General features: G+C 54.6%; 1 protein-coding gene across 1 annotated transcript in view; it reads right to left on the reverse strand.

The window, feature by feature from the left end:
- lyst (lysosomal trafficking regulator) overlaps positions 1–18,176 on the reverse strand; it is a 44,862-nt gene that overhangs the window by 8,531 nt on the left and 18,155 nt on the right. The window contains 31 exon segments of the mRNA XM_067236341.1: positions 61–122; positions 228–324; positions 537–682; positions 856–1,044; positions 1,228–1,304; positions 1,599–1,775; positions 2,296–2,505; positions 2,707–2,906; positions 3,015–3,206; positions 3,910–4,071; positions 4,173–4,322; positions 4,520–4,686; positions 4,869–5,099; positions 5,504–5,673; positions 5,873–6,050; positions 7,301–7,682; positions 7,761–8,042; positions 8,479–8,607; positions 8,717–8,915; positions 9,037–9,174; positions 9,625–9,774; positions 10,568–10,741; positions 11,239–11,484; positions 11,758–11,948; positions 13,366–13,526; positions 13,741–13,914; positions 14,178–14,334; positions 15,047–15,383; positions 17,035–17,144; positions 17,299–17,365; positions 17,562–17,776. Of these exon segments, the coding sequence (XP_067092442.1) occupies positions 61–122; positions 228–324; positions 537–682; positions 856–1,044; positions 1,228–1,304; positions 1,599–1,775; positions 2,296–2,505; positions 2,707–2,906; positions 3,015–3,206; positions 3,910–4,071; positions 4,173–4,322; positions 4,520–4,686; positions 4,869–5,099; positions 5,504–5,673; positions 5,873–6,050; positions 7,301–7,682; positions 7,761–8,042; positions 8,479–8,607; positions 8,717–8,915; positions 9,037–9,174; positions 9,625–9,774; positions 10,568–10,741; positions 11,239–11,484; positions 11,758–11,948; positions 13,366–13,526; positions 13,741–13,914; positions 14,178–14,334; positions 15,047–15,383; positions 17,035–17,144; positions 17,299–17,365; positions 17,562–17,776 (5,520 nt within the window).

Raw genomic sequence — 18,176 nt, forward strand, 5'->3', positions numbered from 1 at the left:
TGTGGTGTGTGTGTGTGTGTGTGTGTGGTGTGTGTGTGTGTGTGTGTGTGTGTGTCGTACCCAGCAGGAGTTCCCCTGCTGTCTCTCTGGAAGGAGCCACACTGATGCACCGCCTGGTGAACCTGAACACAGGGAGGGTTAGCTGGGAGGAGAACACACACACCCCTCTCTCCCTTACACACACACACACACACCGCTCCCCCCCTCACACACACACACACTCATACCTGATGGGTTCGCTGGTGGCCTTGTCCTTCACGGTGGAGGAAAAGGAGGAGTGAGTCTTGTCTTCAAACAGGAACGACAGCGGAGGTTTCACAGGCTCTGGACACATGACACAGGGAAAGAGGAGTCAAAGTCCTGCACAGGTCAGAGGTGAGAGGTCAGGAGGTGAGAGGTCAGGAGGTGAGAGGTCAAGAGGTGAGAGGTCAGGAGTTGAGAGGTCAGGAGTTGAGAGGTCAAGAGGTGAGAGGTCAGGAGGTGAGACGTCAGGAGGTGAGAGGTCAGGAGGTGAGACGTCAGGAGGTGGGCCTTACCGTCAGGTTTGCGGCGGTCCTTGAGCAGGTACTTGTTGGGGATTGTGAGGTAACAGCGCTGCAGGCGTCGACGCTCGCGGTTTGGACCCTCGGTGGAGTCGAGCTGCCAGGACGTTGGGTAGGAGGTCTGGTCGTACCACACCATCCTAACACACACACACGGTCAACCAACACAACACACAAACACACAGTTAGACACCTCAGTTTGTATGTGGTAGTCTTTTTCACACTTCTCTTTCTCCCAGTGTGTGTGTATCTGCTCACGCGCGTGTGTGTGTCTGCGCGTGTGCGCGTGTGTGTGTGTGCGTGTGCGCCTCACCGGTCGTGTGTGAGCTGCTGCACCAGCTCCTGCCAGTGTCGCCTGGCGCTCAGGTCGGTCTTGTAGAGCCCCCGGATGTGCAGGATGACCTTCTTCCTCTCCATGCCTTGCCGCAGGGACACGTTCTGTGTGATGTCCGCCGCGATCTTCGAGATGTCCTTGGACTTCCCGTCCAGCCGCTGAATGAGACTGGAGAGACAGAGAGGTGAGAACAGCCACAGAGGGAGGAGGACTGCATCGGATCTGACATAACGTCTGGTTTAGTTGACAGGAAAAGACACCCAGCACTAAGTCCTGTCCCCTTCTACTCCTTCTCAACCCATCGACCCCCTCTCCTCCTGTCCCTTTCTCCCCCTCCTCTCCTCCTCTCACCCTTTCTGAGTGTTGGCCATCTTCTTTTCCCAAGCTGCTTTGCTGGTTTTTTCCTCTCCTTCGTACTTGTATTTCTCCTGGAGGAGGGGAGGGGAGGAGAGGAGGAGGGGAGGAGAGGAGAGGAGGAGGGGAGTAGAGGAGAGGACAGGAGGAGAGGAGGAGGGGAGTAGAGGAGAGGAGGGGAGGAGAGGAGAGGAGGAGAGGAGGAGGGGAGTAGAGGAGAGGAGAAGAGTGAATCAGCTGTGTGACCAGACACTGTAGCTTCTACACCTGAAACTCCAGTCCTCCTGTGTGTGGGAGGGGGAGGTGACAGCTCTCCTGTCCCCTGCCTCCCCTGCCTCAGCAGGGCCAGGTGGAGGGAGAGCTGGTACCTCTCGGATGGCCTTCAGCAGGTCAGGCTTGTGAGGGGCGCTGGGGGGGATACAGCGATGACCACACAGCTTGAGGGAGGTCATAAAGGCTCCGGCGTGCCCCTGCTCCTCCTTGCTCAGGCTGTCCTTGTGATCATGCAGCATCTCGTGCAGGAACAGAGCCAGTTTGGGGCCGTGCTGGGGGACACACAGTCACAAAAAGCAAAACAGATCCATTTATGGTTCTATCACATCACATTAACTACAGAGAGATTCCTTCCATATTCCTCCTCGTCTCCAGCACAGGCCTGGATCTGTCTGTAGCTTCTGATGGATCACTAAATGACAAGCGGACATACTGCAGTAAAAAGTAAATGATCAGAGTGTGTAACTCTGCTGTGGATCCAGCGAGGGCTCATCCACACAAGTTTCCACCCAGGGGGGGGGAGGCTGCCATGGCAACGCGAGGGTCTGGTGAGGAGCAGTCGTCTTCTTCTTCCCTGAGCCAAGGCAGCTGTCTGTAAACTCCACCAGACATGTGAAAGAGCCTGACACAACGGGATGTGCTCTCTCTCTCTCTCTACCTCTCTCTCTCTACCTCTCTCTCTACCTCTCTCTCTACCTCCCTCTCTACCTCCCTCTCTCTCTCTCTCTCCCTCCCTCCCTCAGACGGCCGGGTCAGACGGCGTCAGACAGGCTCCAGCGGGCTGCGTCTCACCTCCAGCCCTGGGCTGAGGCTCTCCCTGAGGATCTCCGGGTGGCTGGGGTCCAGAACAAAGTCCAGCGCCTCCTTCCTGTCTGCCAGCGGCCGCGTGGGACTGAGGGCGTGCACCAGGAGACGGCCGATCTGGACCCGGAACGTGTCGCGGCACGACCACAGGACCCGGCGCCACTGCTGGCGAGGAGCACCGCCCCGCCCGGCGCTGCCCTGAGGAGACACAAGCAGGACCGCAGGGTCAGGCAGGGGCGCTGGCGGCTCCTCCCACACAGGAATGGAGCCGCAGACTAGCGTACCGCCACACAAGCTGTTCCAGGACATCACGCATCACACGTGTTCCAAGTTCAAGTAGCTTTGTAATGTTGTTTCATCCAAACAGCTGGTGCAGTATGCAGTGAACCTCACACTGACCAGGCTGATCTTGATGGCCTCCATCATCAGCTTCAGGATCTCCTTTTGGAAGCTTCTCATGCTGGCGGGGGGGAGGGGGAAGGGCGGGGCGGGGGCGGAGCCGTTCTCCCCGGGGGGGAGGTCTCCGGGGTCGGGAGTGGGGGGCGGCTGGTCGGGGGAGTCGGGGAAGGTCAGCAGGTCACAGAAGTCCTTGCTGACATCTGAAAGGAGAGGGAGAACACAGCTCGGTGGTTAGAGCTTTCCACTCCAAGAGGTTGCAGGTTCGAATCACCCCTCTGTATGTGGCTTTGGAGATGAGTGTGTCTTACTGTTGTAGATGAGTCTGTTGACGGCCAGGACCAGCAGCCTCTGCAGGCGCTGGATGAACTCGGTCTCGCTGGCTCTGATGGGGTTCTCCTGGCTCATCCTGCGCTGCATCAGGTGGCTCAGCTCATCACTGGCCACCGAGCGCATCCTCGTCAGCAGGGAGTCTGACTGGGCCAGGGAGAACCTGCGGCGGCCTGGGACACACACACACACACGCACACACACACGCGCACGCACACACGCGCACACACACACGCGCACACACACGCGCACACACACGCGCACACACACACACACGCACCCAGCCACACACATGCACGCACACGCACGCACCCAGACACACACACACGCACGCACCCAGCCACACACATGCACGCAGTCATACACACACATATGCATATACATGCGCATACACACACACACACAAACAACAACACAGATACAATTAAATCAAATGACGAATTGGAAATATCAAAGGTTTTCCGTCAGGTGTTAGGACGTTTTGTCATCATTCACACATGCACGCATCTCGTGAGCAAAACCAGCTGTGAAAACCGTGAACTTTTAGGGGACGCTCTTTTGAAAAAAAAGTGCTCAAATGCCATGCATCTTTCCCTCACTTCACAACACATACGTCAAGACAGCATGTTTAATCAGCATCTCCAAAGACACTGATCCAAAAAAAAGCAACACATGCCCACTTCTAGATGTAGAAATCTTCAAAGTGTTAGGTTAAAACCACACACAGGCACCAGTACTGGTGTGGGTACCGGGCAGGTTAACAACCTGCCTCTTCCTCGTGCAAGAGAAGCCCGTAGGAAGAGGGACAGGTTTGGAGATCACCGCATAGGAGAAGACATGGGTCATGTTCTCTCCTGCTGTGTCCCGCCAGGCTACCTGGGTCTGAGGACAGCAGGAAGGAGGTGCTGCTGGAGGGGGAGGGGAGGGGGCTGTCCTGAGACAGGAAGCTGAAGGCGTGGGCTAGGGGGATCTGGCCGTACGAACAGTAGTGCTGTCTGGGGAGGCGGGGGATTATGGAGTCTTTCATGGCCATGGAACCTTCATAGAGGGGTGGAGGGTGGAGACACAGGTGTACAGGTGAGTCTGCGGTGACAGGAACGTTTGCTGGCTGAACAGGCGAGTGACGGGCTGGCGCTCACCTGCGATGCTGCGGCGTTTGGGGTGGAGGGTGTGGGGGGAGGGGGGCAGGTGCACAGAGCTGCTCAGAGGTTGGGGATCCTGATTGGCTGTGGTCTTGATGAACTCGATGGCTGATTGGAGGACGCGGAACTGCAGGGCTACGGCCATCTCTGCAGGAAGAACAGGAAGGATTTTTGTGAGCCCTTCGTTATGGTAAACACAATCTCTCACAGAGGCTGGATCATAAAGGGAGCCATGGTAGCAACCAGATGTAGCCCAGTACATCTAGTACTCTAGTCGTATAGTGTATAGTCTCTGGTCTGAGAGGGGTGACCAGGCGAAATGGCCCCCTGGTTGCCAGGCCTACCCTGGGTTCGGGGCATCTTGCTGGTCTGCATGACCCCCAGCAGGGTGACCAAGTCCTCGATGATGCGAAAGTACTGCGACCCCGAGGAGCTGCAGGAGTGGATGGTGACGGCCACCAGCAGCTGCTGGATGTCCCCCACCAGCAGTCTGTAGTCGTGCAGGGGGATCCTGGAGGAGAGAGCACAGCGTGAGGACAGAGACCAGAGGACAGAGGGCAGGGGGGAGAGGGAGGGGAGTGGGAGGGCAGGGGGGAGAGGGAGGGTGGGCAGGGGGGAGTGGGAGGGCAGGGGGGAGAGGGAGGGAGGGCAGGGGGGAGTGGGAGGGCAGGGGGTCGTGGTGGTGTGTCGTACCCGGCCTCCATGCCGTTGAGGGTGGACAGCGTGTTGAAGAGCACGTAGAGCAGGCCGTGGTCCAGCAGGACGTCGGCCAGCTTGGGGCAGGCGTTGATGAGCTGCAGCAGCATGCACAGCACGTTGTGCACCAGCGCATTCTCACACAGGGAGTTCTCTATCAGGCCCAGCACAGGGATAATGCAGCGCTTCCTGAAGGGAGAAATGCCGTCCATGTCCTCCAGGTCCAGGCTGGACAACGCAGGACAGACAGACACAGGACAGACAGACACAGGACAGACAGACAGACACAGGACAGACAGACACAGGACAGACAGACACAGGACAGACAGACAGACACAGGACAGACAGAAAGACACAGGACAGACACAGGACAGACAGACAGACACAGGACAGACAGACAGACACAGGACAGACAGACACAGGACAGACACGTTATTCACCGTCACCAAACCACCAAATCAAACTACTATGACATGTATATAATGTATATTTAATGTATATAATGTTTGTAGAGTGGTCTCTGAGTAGCAGGGTGAGAGCGTGAGGCCGCTTCGTCCCTGCAGGGGTCCCCGGGGACGACCCGAGCATCGCTCAGCAGACAGGATATCCTCCATCTGTCCCACAGTACTTACTCCTCCTCCAGACCCACGGGGCGGCCGAACAGCATCTCCAGGAAGCACTCCAGGAGCCCCTGGCTGCCCTGGTGAAGGTACAGCTGGTTGGCCAACAGAGAGAAGCCGTGGTTCTTCAGGAACTTCTCTTTCTGCTCCTTGAAGGCTCGGCTGAAGTAGGCATCCAGCAACTGGAAGATCAGGATAAGAGGATCAGAATCTGGTTTATTGCCAAGTATGTTTTCACATTTAAGGTATTTGCTTTGGTAGGTTGGTGCATAACAATACAAGTCGTAAGTAGAAGTTGCTACATTCAGGTGTCCGTCTGATTGGCTATCATGTGACTCATCATCTCCCTGTCTAACAGGACGGTAGCGGTGGCCAGCTGACCTTCATCACCCCCTGCTGGATGAGGGGAGAGGAGTGGTTGACCAGGACGATGAGGGCCTCAGGCTGGATGAGTTTGTCCATCACCTCCTCCAGCATCAGGTCAGGCAGCAGCAGCAGCACTCCTCTCAGCAGGTCGTACAGTCCGCAGCACACCAGCACCAGGCAGTCCTCTGTACTCCTGGAACACAGTGGCTACTTAGTAAATATTCATGTTTCTAAAAGGTTGAGCTTCATCAAGGGTGATAGGTGCATTACACATACAGGGAGAACAGAGAGCTCATATATAAACAACCGTGTCCTCTGTTATTAAAAAGCTTCTCGATTAGCTCTCTAGAACCGATATGGCCTGACAGCCTTATTGCACAAGACAGGATTTACAGGATTCAAGTCCAGGGGAGAGGAGCTAGACTCCAGGGGGGAGGAGCTAGAGTCCAGGGGGGAGGAGCTAGAGTCAAGGGGGGAGGAGCTAGAGTCCAGGGGGGGAGGAGCTAGAGTCCAGGGGAGAGGAGCTAGACTCCAGGGGGGAGGAGCTAGAGTCCAGAAGGGAGGAGCTATAGTCCAGGGGGGAGGAGCTAAAGTCCAGGGGGAGGAGCTAGAGTCCAGGGGGGAGGAGCTAGAGTGCATGACAGGGACCATGTGACCTGCAGATGTCTCGGGTGGCTTTGGAAACACAAAGATGAGCAAAGCGGAAAGAGGATGTAATTAGCCAATCGGCTTCACTGGAGGATAATGTTAAAACCTATGAACGAGAGCTTGATGATACTCGACAAGAGATCAGGGTGAACAGATGCTGCCGAACAGATGCTGCCGCAATTCGACAGAAACTCATTTCCACAGACTGTTCAACAGACAACATTTAGCATAATCACTTATGTATGAATCAATATGCAAAACTGAACAAAGGATCTTCTGATTCTCTATTTTGATTCTCTATTCTCTACTCTCTATTCTCTATTTTGATTTCACAAGAAGAGGGAGTCAGTTATATTAACCATGGCAGGACGGATGACGACTAAACTAACTGACCTTTGCGGTAGTGGAACTGAATCTTGGTCTGGGTTACTTAAGGATAGTCACAGTGCATGAGTCATACAAGGTCTTGAACTTTATGTCCACTTTCGTAGTATATTTGGACAGGTCTTTATTTATTTTTTACCTTTCAAAAAGTTTTCCCCACACACTAGACAAAAAAGGCAAAAAAAAAAAAACATTTTTCCAAAATATTTTTGCAACCTTTCGAAAACATTTTCCCCAACACACAACACGTGTGAAACGTGTTTGAGAAAATATTTTTGTAACCTTTGGAAACTATTTTTCCACAACACAACATATTTAAAACATTTTCTAACCTTTCTTTTGTTGACCTTTTTTTCAAAACTACTTTTTCAACCTTTCGAAACCCTCCTACCTACCCCGTTTGATGCGTACCTGTCATTGGAGTCGGCCTTGCTGTGGGCCCGGTCGTAGCCGGGGGAGTAGGTGTAGCTCTCCCAGTCCTCGGGGAGGCTGCTGCGGTCCCCCAGGCTGGGCCAGCGCCCTAGGGCCAGGGAGCCGTTCTGGGCAGGGAAGGCCAGGCCCAGGCTGGCCAGGTTGCTCTGGCTCCTCTGGAAGGACTGGATGCCCTTCAGGCTGTCGGGCCTCCGCGGGGCCTCGTCGCTGGCCCAGTCGAAGCGGTCCTCCTGCCCACCTACACTGCCCTCGGCCAGACTTCCCTCTGCCAGACTGCCCTCTGCCAGGCTGTCCACCTCCGCCTCTTCCTCCACGCTGATGCGCGGCGTGTTCAGGCCTCGGACCTCCCCCTGGCCCTCCCCTTGGCCCTCCCCCTGGCCCTCCCCTTGGCCCTCCCCTTGGCCCTCCCCTTGGCCTTCCCCCTGGCCATCCCCCTGGCCATCCCCCCTGCCCTCCCCAGCCTCCGCCCTGCTCTCCCCTACCTCCCGGGAGTCACAGATGGTCTTTGCTGACTCACAGCTGCTCAGCAGAGGCTCATCTCCAGCGCTCCTCCTCAGGGTCTCTGTGTTGCCCAGCGCCGGCTGAGTGCCCAGTGTCCCCTCGGGCCCCCGCCCCCCCCGGGGGGACAGGGTAGGGGAGGAGTAGGGGGAGGGAGCCAGGCTTGGGGGCCGTAAGGACTGGTCCTCCCCCAGGTGCTCAGGAGAAGGGCCCTGGATCGCTCCTGTAACACAGGTAACACACAGATGAACCCTGGTCCTGTAACCCAGGTATAGCCCTGAGTAATCCAGGCTGGATAAATAGCACAAATTCCTAGATTTCCATGTGACCATCAATAGACCTACATTGGCTCAAATCAAAGCTGTAACCTCTAAATCAAAATCTTGTTTAACAAGAATACTTTACCCGTAGACAGACAATGAAGTCCTCTCTATTACAGCTCTCAGCCGTAACAAAGAGATATCTGAGGATATTTCCAGTACTGGAGACTGATGACTTGCACATTTTTAAGCACCACTGACCTCTTTAGCAGTAATGCTATTAACTTGAGAAGGCTGGGTGCTGTTAGAATCTCAGTGGATTGGTGTGTTAGAGGAGACAGTGTGCTGGCCTGCTCAACATGGTGAGAGAGCAGCAGTACGGGGTGATTCACTAAGTACCTTCAGGGCCAGCCTCAGAGAAGACCATCGGGGACAGAGACATGACGGAGCTGCTGGTGGACTTGCCTCCACTACTGGAGTGTCTCAGGTACATGATGGACTGGACCTTCTCGTGGTACAGCTTACCATCTGGGTGAGAAGACACATGAGCAGGTATGATCCCATGTATCAACATGAGTTCATAGGAGGCGTTTCTGGGTGTTTAATAGGGCTGAGCGGTTGTGAATGAGCGTCTCACCGATGTGCAGGGAGAAGTAAAAGTTGGAGGGGGTGTGGCACACATAGGTGTTTGTGGGCGGGTGCACGGCCAACAGGAAGCTGTAGACCAGCCTGAGCAGGTCCAGGTCTGGAGGAGAGCCCAGCACTTCCTGGATGATTTTGACAAACGACATGCACACTTCCTGTGGGATGGAGGTGAGGTGCTCGTCCCGATTCTCCTGAGGAGGAACAACACACACGCATGAGACGTCCGCTTCACGGTCACCACAGGGGGAGGAGCCGTGTGACAGGGAGTTCCCCTCCCGTCCTGGTGGGGGCGCTGGGGAGCTGCTCTCCTACCTGAAGCACCTGGCAGGTGAGCAGGAAGCGCTGCACCACCTGGGCGTTGAGCAGCTGGCGGATGTTGAACACCTGCATGGGGTGATGCACCCTGATGAGGACCTCCAGAGCTGCCAGCAGTGTCTCCCACACGCCTCCCTGACACACACACAGTTCAGATGTTAGCTTTAGTGTAAACCAGCTGTCGGTACCTGAGCCTTGTGTTGTGTGTATGTTCCATGCTGAAAGCAGCAGCTGTACCTGAGCCTTGTGTGCTGTGTGTGTGTGTGTATCTGAGCCTTGTGTGGTGGTGTGTGTACCTGAGCCTTGTGTGTGTGTGTGTGTACCTGAGCCTTGTGTGGTGTGGTGTGTGTGTGTGTACCTGAGCCTTGTGTGTGTGTGTGTGTTTACCTGAGCCTTGTGGTGTGTGTGTGTGTGTGTACCTGAGCCTTGTGTGTGTGTGTGTGTGTGTGTGTACCTGAGCCTTGTGTGGTGTGTGTGTGTGTACCTGAGCCTTGTGTGTGTGTGTGTGTGTGTACCTGAGCCTTGTGATGTGTGTGTGTGTGTACCTGAGCCTTGTGGTGTGTGTGTGTGTGTGTGTGTGTGTACCTGAGCCTTGGCCCAGATCTTCCAGTCCAGCAGCAGGTCTGCCAGCAGCCTGGTGTCCTGCACCACAGCGCAGGACTCGGCGTCCAGGCGGAAGTGTCCGTCCTCCCCCAGGGTCAGGATGGGGGCACTGCAGCAGCCGTCCAGCAGGGTCTGCAGCGAGGGGGAGCACACACACTTTAACACAGGATAGTCTTTCTGCTCAATACGCCACCTTGGACAGCACTGGTCATCTGTGAGACAGAGGGGGCCAGATACGCCCGGATTTACGATCTCCAGAAATGTCACCAACCGCACTCTCGATAGAGGGGATTGAGATTGGCAATGACAGGAGGAAAATCAATAGTCTCCTCGTGGAACACCGTTGAGCACTTATCACTGTCAACACAACTAACCTTTCTACCCCAGAGAGGACCTGTCTCTAGCAATCAGCCGGGGATATTTGTAATACTGTCCAACATCAGTGCAGGGGAGCTGAATCAGATGATGGGTTCTCCGTTAGAGAGCACCTTACACTGACTAACTACACCTCACGAGAGTCTCCAGATCTTGTCTATAGTATCCACACTGATGTAGGGTTAACAGACGGCTGTATCAGTGAGTGAGGAAAGCATGAAGGCGGTAACATGATGGCCGGGCCTGCACTGAAACAAGCCAGCGTGAAGCCCTGTCTCTCCAGCTCTCGTCTGTCCCACGAGTCTTCAACGGTCCTGTCTAGTCCCCCGGGCTCTTAGCTCAGTTACGAGCACGGCTCAGGTAACAGACGCATCAGTTCACACTGTCTCACAGCAGAAACACAGCCTTGTAAATAATCCTGCTGAGCAGGTATTGAGTGGGAACGTCAACACACGAACATGAACCACAATGAGTGTCAAGTCAGAAAGCTGGATCGGATTCAGCTGTGGTCATCCTAACATCATACGAACATGAACTTGATGTGGTTCACCTTGAGCATGTGGTATCCCACAATGCACTTGGACTTGATGAGGACCTGGTGGATCATGGCGTAGCCGTGGCAACAGTCCATCTCGTGGATGCGGTGCTGGTTGAGTTTAGCCAGGGACAGCAGCACCTGGAGGGCCAGGGCCTGAGTCCTCTCACAGTCACTCAGCTCTACAGCCTGCAGGGGGGGGGGGAGAGGGGAGGAGGACTGTAAACTAATGACACAGAGATTAAAGCTTTCGGAAACTAACCCTAATTCTCAGCTATTACCAAACATTCTATAACCCTGAGTTCTAATGCATGCTATAACCCTGAACTCTACAACATGCTATAACCCTGAACTCTACAACATGCTATAACCCTGAGCTCTACAACATGCTATAACCCTGAGCTCTACAACATGCTATAACCCTGAGCTCTACAACATGCTATAACCCTGAACTCTACAACATGCTATAACCCTGAGCTCTACAACATGCTATAACCCTGAGCTCTACAACATGCTATAACCCTGAACTCTACAACATGCTATAACCCTGAACTCTACAACATGCTATAACCCTGAACTCTACAACATGCTATAACCCTGAACTCTACAACATGCTATAACCCTGAACTCTACAACATGCTATAACCCTGAGCTCTACCCATTAAGCTCCTCTCTGTTCATCGTACCCGGGCAAAGAGGAACACAAAGTTCCCGGTGCCTCCGATCTTGTGCAGGACACTGTGCAGGCCCTGTGGCTGGGAGGGCAGCAGGCCACGCAGGCTCTGGGGGTCCAGAGAGGAGCTCTGCACCTCCTTACAGCTGAAGGGCCTCTGGGACGCCACCACCCTGGCCTGGCCCTTCATCCGGATCACCGGCTCGTAGATGGTGTAGCTCCTAGGACTGCTGGGGGCAAACACCACTGCCAGGCCCTCCTGCGTCCACACACACACACACACACACACAACACAACACAACGATTAACAAAATGATTAACACACTCCTGTGAAGACACATTTACGATATTCTCCCTTTACTGTGTGGACACACACACAGACACCTCTAGAACCTTCTTCTGTGCTGACACACACACACACACACACAGAGCTAAAAGAAGGGCCGTTTTCAGAAAGAGGACAGGAGGTGTGTATGTTTGTCTGTGTGTGTGTGTGATGCCAATAAGCATTAAGGGTGACAGACGAGCTCACCACGAGGCTGGTCGTGTCCACGTCCTTGTTCTTCATCAGCAGCTCTCTCACCTGCTCGCACCTCAGCCCCTCCTGGGTCAGGTACTTGGAGAAGACCCCCCGCGGCTGGCCGTACCTGCAGGGCATGATGGAGGTGAGGTCCGGCCCACTGGCGTACAGGTAGTACGCCTCCTCTGGACCGATCCTGGAGCCTGGGAGACACACACAGTTTAAACACACGGTTAGCGTAGCGAGCCTGGAATAATGACATCAGTCAGGTTCTGAGGCTGGTATGACTGGACACGGACCATCACAGCCAATCACAGACAACAGGCCGTTCTGTATGCAGCGTTCCCCTGCTCTGGGAATGTGGAGAATCCACACACACACACGACCTCGTACACAGCAGCGTTGTCTGAATCACTAAATCAGAGAATGCAACTGGTGGAGCGATGCAGACCATTTGAAGGATGGTGAGAGCTGAAGGGAGGAGGAGTGAGGTGAAGGCTGAAGGGAGGAGGAGTGAGGTGAAGGCTGAAGGGAGGAGGAGTGAGGTGAGAGCTGAAGGGAGGAGGAGTGAGGTGAAGGATGGTGAGAGCTGAAGGGAGGAGGAGTGAGGTGAGAGCTGAAGGGAGGAGGAGTGAGGTGAGAGCTGAAGGGAGGAGGAGTGAGGTGAGAGCTGAAGGGAGGAGGAGTGAGGTGAGAGCTGAAGGGAGGAGGAGTGAGGTGAAGGCTGAAGGGAGGAGGAGTGAGGTGAAGGATGGTGAGAGCTGAAGGGAGGAGGAGTGAGGTGAAGGCTGAAGGGAGGAGGAGTGAGGTGAGAGCTGAAGGGAGGAGGAGTGAGGTGAGAGCTGAAGGGAGGAGGAGTGAGGTGAGAGCTGAAGGGAGGAGGAGTGAGGTGAGAGCTGAAGGGAGGAGGAGTGAGGTGAGAGCTGAAGGGAGGAGGAGTGAGGTGAAGGCTGAAGGGAGGAGTGAGGTGAAGGCTGAAGGGAGGAGGAGTGAGGTGAAGGCTGAAGGGAGGAGGAGTGAGGTGAAGGCTGAAGGGAGGAGTGAGGTGAAGGCTGAAGGGAGGAGGAGTGAGGTGAAGGCTGAAGGGAGGAGGAGTGAGGTGAAGAATGGTGAAAGCTGAAGGGAGGAGGAGTGAGGTGAAAGCTGAAGGGAGGAGTGAGGTGAGAGCTGAAGGGAGGAGGAGTGAGGTGAAGGCTGAAGGGAGGAGGAGTGAGGTGAAGGCTGAAGGGAGGAGGAGTGAGGTGAAAGCTGAAGGGAGGAGGAGTGAGGTGAAAGCTGAAGGGAGGAGTGAGGTGAGAGCTGAAGGGAGGAGGAGTGAGGTGAAGGCTGAAGGGAGGAGGAGTGAGGTGAAAGCTGAAGGGAGGAGGAGTGAGGTGAAAGCTGAAGGGAGGAGTGAGGTGAAGGCTGAAGGGAGGAGTGAGGTGAAAGCTGAAGGGAGGAGGAGTGAGGTGGTGTCTCAACCAGTAGAGAGCAACCTTGAGGCTATCAGAGAGCCGGCCTGACTGGCAGAGGGAGAGGAAGGAGCACGACGCAACAGAGACAGAGAGAGACAGAGAGTTAGAGAGAGAGAGAGAGTTAGAGAGAGAGACAGAGAGAGAGTCAGAGACAGGATCTTCGTACCGTTGAACAGCAGCACGGTGCCCATGTCCCAGGCTCCGCCCTGCCTGGACGGCGTCTCTGACGAGGCGATGCAGTGTCCCAGCAGGCAGAAGGTCTTGTTGCTGTCGGACGACAGGCTGGACTTCCTGGGCAGGGTGTAGTCCAGAGAGACCTCACACTGCCTGTGGACGGACAGGACGTCGTGTTGGAGATGAAAGCCACTCACACTGGACACACGTTTTACTAGTCATCCTAAATAAGACCTGTTGTGAACGACTCGCCTGGATAAACAGAGGCTCAATAAAACACTAAATAGGATGAAGTACTTAAAACGATGCATTTCATCATACGTGTTTGACTAGATGAAATCCCTCCCCTCCCCTCCTCCTCTCCTACCTGACCCCGCAGACCCAGAGTGCGAGGCTTCCGTGGATGTTCTTCTTGCCTTCAGGCTGTTGGCTGTATGTGATCCCCAGGTGCTGCCAGGGCCCCGGTCTGAGCACGCCCGGCCCAGACTCCGCCTGCGCCAGCAGCCCTGCCTTCATCTCATCGTTAGGGTCAACGCACATCCTGACGACAGGACAGTCACCGTCACACACAGGAAGTCACACCACACAGACCACACCTTGTTTACGTCAGGTTAGTATGTTGGACAGTTTGTGTGTTACTGTCACTGTCAGACACTGCAATGCTTCCTACGTTAGTGGTCAGACAGTGTTAGTGGTCAGACAGTGTTAGTGGTCAGACAGTGTTAGTGGTCAGACAGTGTTAGTGGTCAGACAGTGCTTTGCACACCTGCCATGTCTGAGCTCTCGGCCAGGTGTAGGACTCACCTGAAGGTGAGAGACCCAGAGGAGAGGTCAGCCCACACCTGCAGCATCAGGGCCTTGGAGCCCATGGACAGAACGTGCACCAGGCCCTCCTCCACCACTCTCTGCCCCGCCTGGGAGGCCCCCAGCTGGGGCTCGGCCGCCGTGGTCTTCCCCTCCTCTGGAGCACACGGAAGGAGAAATGACGAGATGTGAACACAGGCTGGAACACAGCATGCACCACACAGGCTGGAACACAGCAGACACCACACAGCAGACACAGCAGACACCACACAGCAGACACAGCAGGCACCACACAACAGACACAGCAGGCACCACACAGCAGACACAGCAGGCACCACACAGCAGACACAGCAGGCACCACACAACAGACACAGCAGGCACCACACAGCAGACACAGCAGGCACCACACAACAGACACAGCAGGCACCACACAACAGACACAGCAGGCACCACACAACAGACACAGCAGGCACCACACAACAGACACAGCAGGCACCACACAACAGACACAGCAGGCACCACACAACAGACACAGCAGACACCACACAGCAGACACAGCAGGCACCACACAGCAGACACAGCAGGCACCACACAGCAGACACAGCAGGCACCACAGAGCAGACACAGCAGGCACCACACAACAGACACAGCAGACACCACACAGCAGACACAGCAGGCACCACACAGCAGACACAGCAGGCACCACACAGCAGACACAGCAGGCACCACACAGCAGACACAGCAGGCACCACACGGCAGACACAGCAGGCACCACACAGCAGGCACAGCAGGCACCACACAGCAGACACCACACAGCAGACACAGCAGACACCACACAGCAGACACAGCATCCTGACCCAGCATCTCACCCTTCTCTCCAGACCCCTCCTGTTCGCCAGGCGTGGCCGTCTTCAGCCACAGAGAGGCGCTGAAGCCACTGGCCATGTGAGGCCAGCAGTTCTGCCCCACTAGGGGCAGGTGCAGGGGGGCAACATGCCAGGGGGAGGAGAGCAGGTGACCCGGGGACGGCTTGCCCCTCCAGAGCAGCCCCCCTCCTCTGCCCCCCACACCCCCGTTCTGCCGCCCCCCAGGGGACGAGCCCCCCGGCGCAGAGCTGCTGAGGATCATGGGAAAGGACAGGAAGTACAGAGGCTCCATGTCCACGTTGGCCTCCACGATCTGCAGAAGCCCCTTCAGCAGGACGTCCTGGAGCAGAGAGGAAGCATGGTTACCATGGAAACATAACCCAACCCTTCAGCAGGGAGCATGGTTACCATGGAAACATAACCCTTACCCTTCATCAGGGAGCATGGTAACAGTACATGGTAACAGGGGGCCTGCAGTGAGCACAGCCACCTCACCTCTCTAAGATTTACATTTCTGATATTTAAATTCAGTTTAAACCCTTTACAAAGACGAGGCATATGAAAGGTGGTTTGCGTGTTTGTGTGGTAATATATCCTGACCAGAATGGGGGCTTATTATCACTACATTGTTAGAAATGCTTTAGACAGCCCATCCAGAGATGGTGTTGATGAAAGCAGAAGTGACCCTGGGCTGGAAACAGACGTAACCAAGACGTGTACAGTAGGACACAAAAGCCCACAGAGCCGGACAAACATCTAGGCCACACACACACACACACACCACCACCAGCACACACACACATACACACACAAGTATGACCTGACCACTATGTTATTAATTCCCATATCACCAAACAAATTAAGGTGGAGAATATTGAAAACTGGGGACCTGCGTCACCAGGTCTGTCAGGTTATAAATAACCCTGTTCAGATCTAAGAAACAGGGGTTATTTAAGCAAGCTTCCACATAGCAATTAACAACTACTTGAGTGTTAATAAGTTGCCTCGTCAAATTAATTCCCAACACTTTGGTGCTAATTGCTCAGCACTGTATGTGATGTTTATGAACAATGCCATGGGAGAGCTTGTGTGAGATCCAGCCCCCTACAGTACACATGATCTACACTGCAGTACAGTACACATGATCTACACTACAGTACAGTACACATGATCTAATGATCTACACTACAGTACAGTACACATGATCTACACTACAGTACAGTACACACGATCTAATGATCTACACTACAGTACAGTACACACGATCTAATGATCTACACTACAGTACAGTACACATGATCTACACTGCAGTACACATGATCTACACTACACTGCAGTACACATGATCTACACTGCAGTACACATGATCTACACTACACTGCAGTACACATGATCTACACTGCAGTACACATGATCTACACTACACTGCAGTACACATGATCTACACTGCAGTACACATGATCTACACTACACTGGAGTACACATGATCTACACTGCAGTACACATGATCTACACTACACTGCAGTACACATGATCTACACTGCAGTACAGTACACATGATCTACACTACAGTACACATTTACATTTATTCATTTAGCAGAAGCTTTTATCCAAAGCGACTTCCAAGAGAGAGCTTTACAAAGTGCATAGGTCACTGATCATAACAACAAGATAGCCAAAAAACATCGCGAGTAGCCAAAACATGAAGTACACATTGTGAACAACCAAAGTAAGTGCCAAAGGGATGATCTACACTACAGTACAGTATACATGATCTACACTGCAGCTCAGATGAGATGCTACACATCCAGCACTGGGATGGTTTCACCTAACAGGACACTGCACGGTGTGGGAGGGGCTATAGGATTGGGAAGGGCTGTGGAGTAGGAGGGGCTACATAAAGGGGAGTGGTTACTGAAGTGGGTGTGGCTACAGGAGTGGGAGTGGCTACATGAAGGGGAGTGGTTACTGAAGTGGGTGTGGCTACTTACGGTGGGAGGAGTCTTCTCCAGGAAGAGACATATCAATAGCGCCAGTTCTTCAGCTGTGATCCGTTTGCTCACCATGGCAACCAGCAGCTCAACTAGCAGGGCCTGGCAGTCTGGACAGACCATAAACAACACCCTCAGTCACCCAGACAACAGCACAGCATGCAGTATCCATGAAACATCATGAGAGAAGCAGCCTTGACCAACTCCACACCAACATGCTTAATCAAACCCTGGAGACACGGTATTAAAGTGGTGCAAACCCACCTGTATAGGAGGAGTCCGATTGGGTGAGGATGGTGTGGAATCCAGTGAGGATGGTTTTAACTCCTCCCTGTTCAAGGTAGAGTAAGACTCAGTGATACAGTCTCCCTCTCAAGAGGGGAGGACACAGGCAGGGTGAGCAGGGAGACAGACAGGGAGGTAGAAAGACAGGTAGACAGACAGGGAGGTAGAGAGACAGGTAGACAGAGAGACAGACAGGTAACAGAAATCTGTTCTCAGACCAGAGGACGGCTCGTCAGCCTCACCTGGTCGTAGAGCAGAGCAGCGTTGAGGGGGTTGGCGTGGACGGCTCCCAGGAGGCTGTGGAACACGTGCTTCATCACCTCCAGCTCAGGGGAGCCGGCGGCCAGTAGCTGCAGCTCCATGGTGCAGATCTCTGGGAAGAGCAGCACCCCGCGCCCAGGCCCCTCCGGAGGCCCTGGCTCACACTCCCCCAGCCCTGCACCCTCCACCTTCAGCCCTGGGAGGGGAACCAGAGACGCCGGGGTGAGGGCCCAGAGCAACACAACAGCCCACACTCAGAGTCCTCCGGAAAACAACAGAGTCAAGATCATCAAGCGATGAGCACGCTTCACATCCATGCACAGCTACGCTTCACCTCCTGCAGCATGTAGACAGTGTGTATACCAGCAGGCAGGACCCCCCTGCTCCTGAAGGCCTCCCTGCTCTACTGGCATCCCCCCTTGCTCCGGCCGGGTCTGGGTCCACCCCCTCCCAGGGGCGGCTCGTAAACACGAGCGAGCCCTGAGCGCTGAGCTGTGAGCCCTGAGCGCTGAGCCCTGCTGGGGAGGGGCAGCATGGGAGCCTCCGTGATTTACAGGAGAGCTGCATAGAAGACACTCACTGGGCTGCAGGGAGCA

Source organism: Osmerus mordax, chromosome 5, assembly GCF_038355195.1.
Source record: "Osmerus mordax isolate fOsmMor3 chromosome 5, fOsmMor3.pri, whole genome shotgun sequence".
Lineage (NCBI taxonomy): Eukaryota > Metazoa > Chordata > Actinopteri > Osmeriformes > Osmeridae > Osmerus > Osmerus mordax.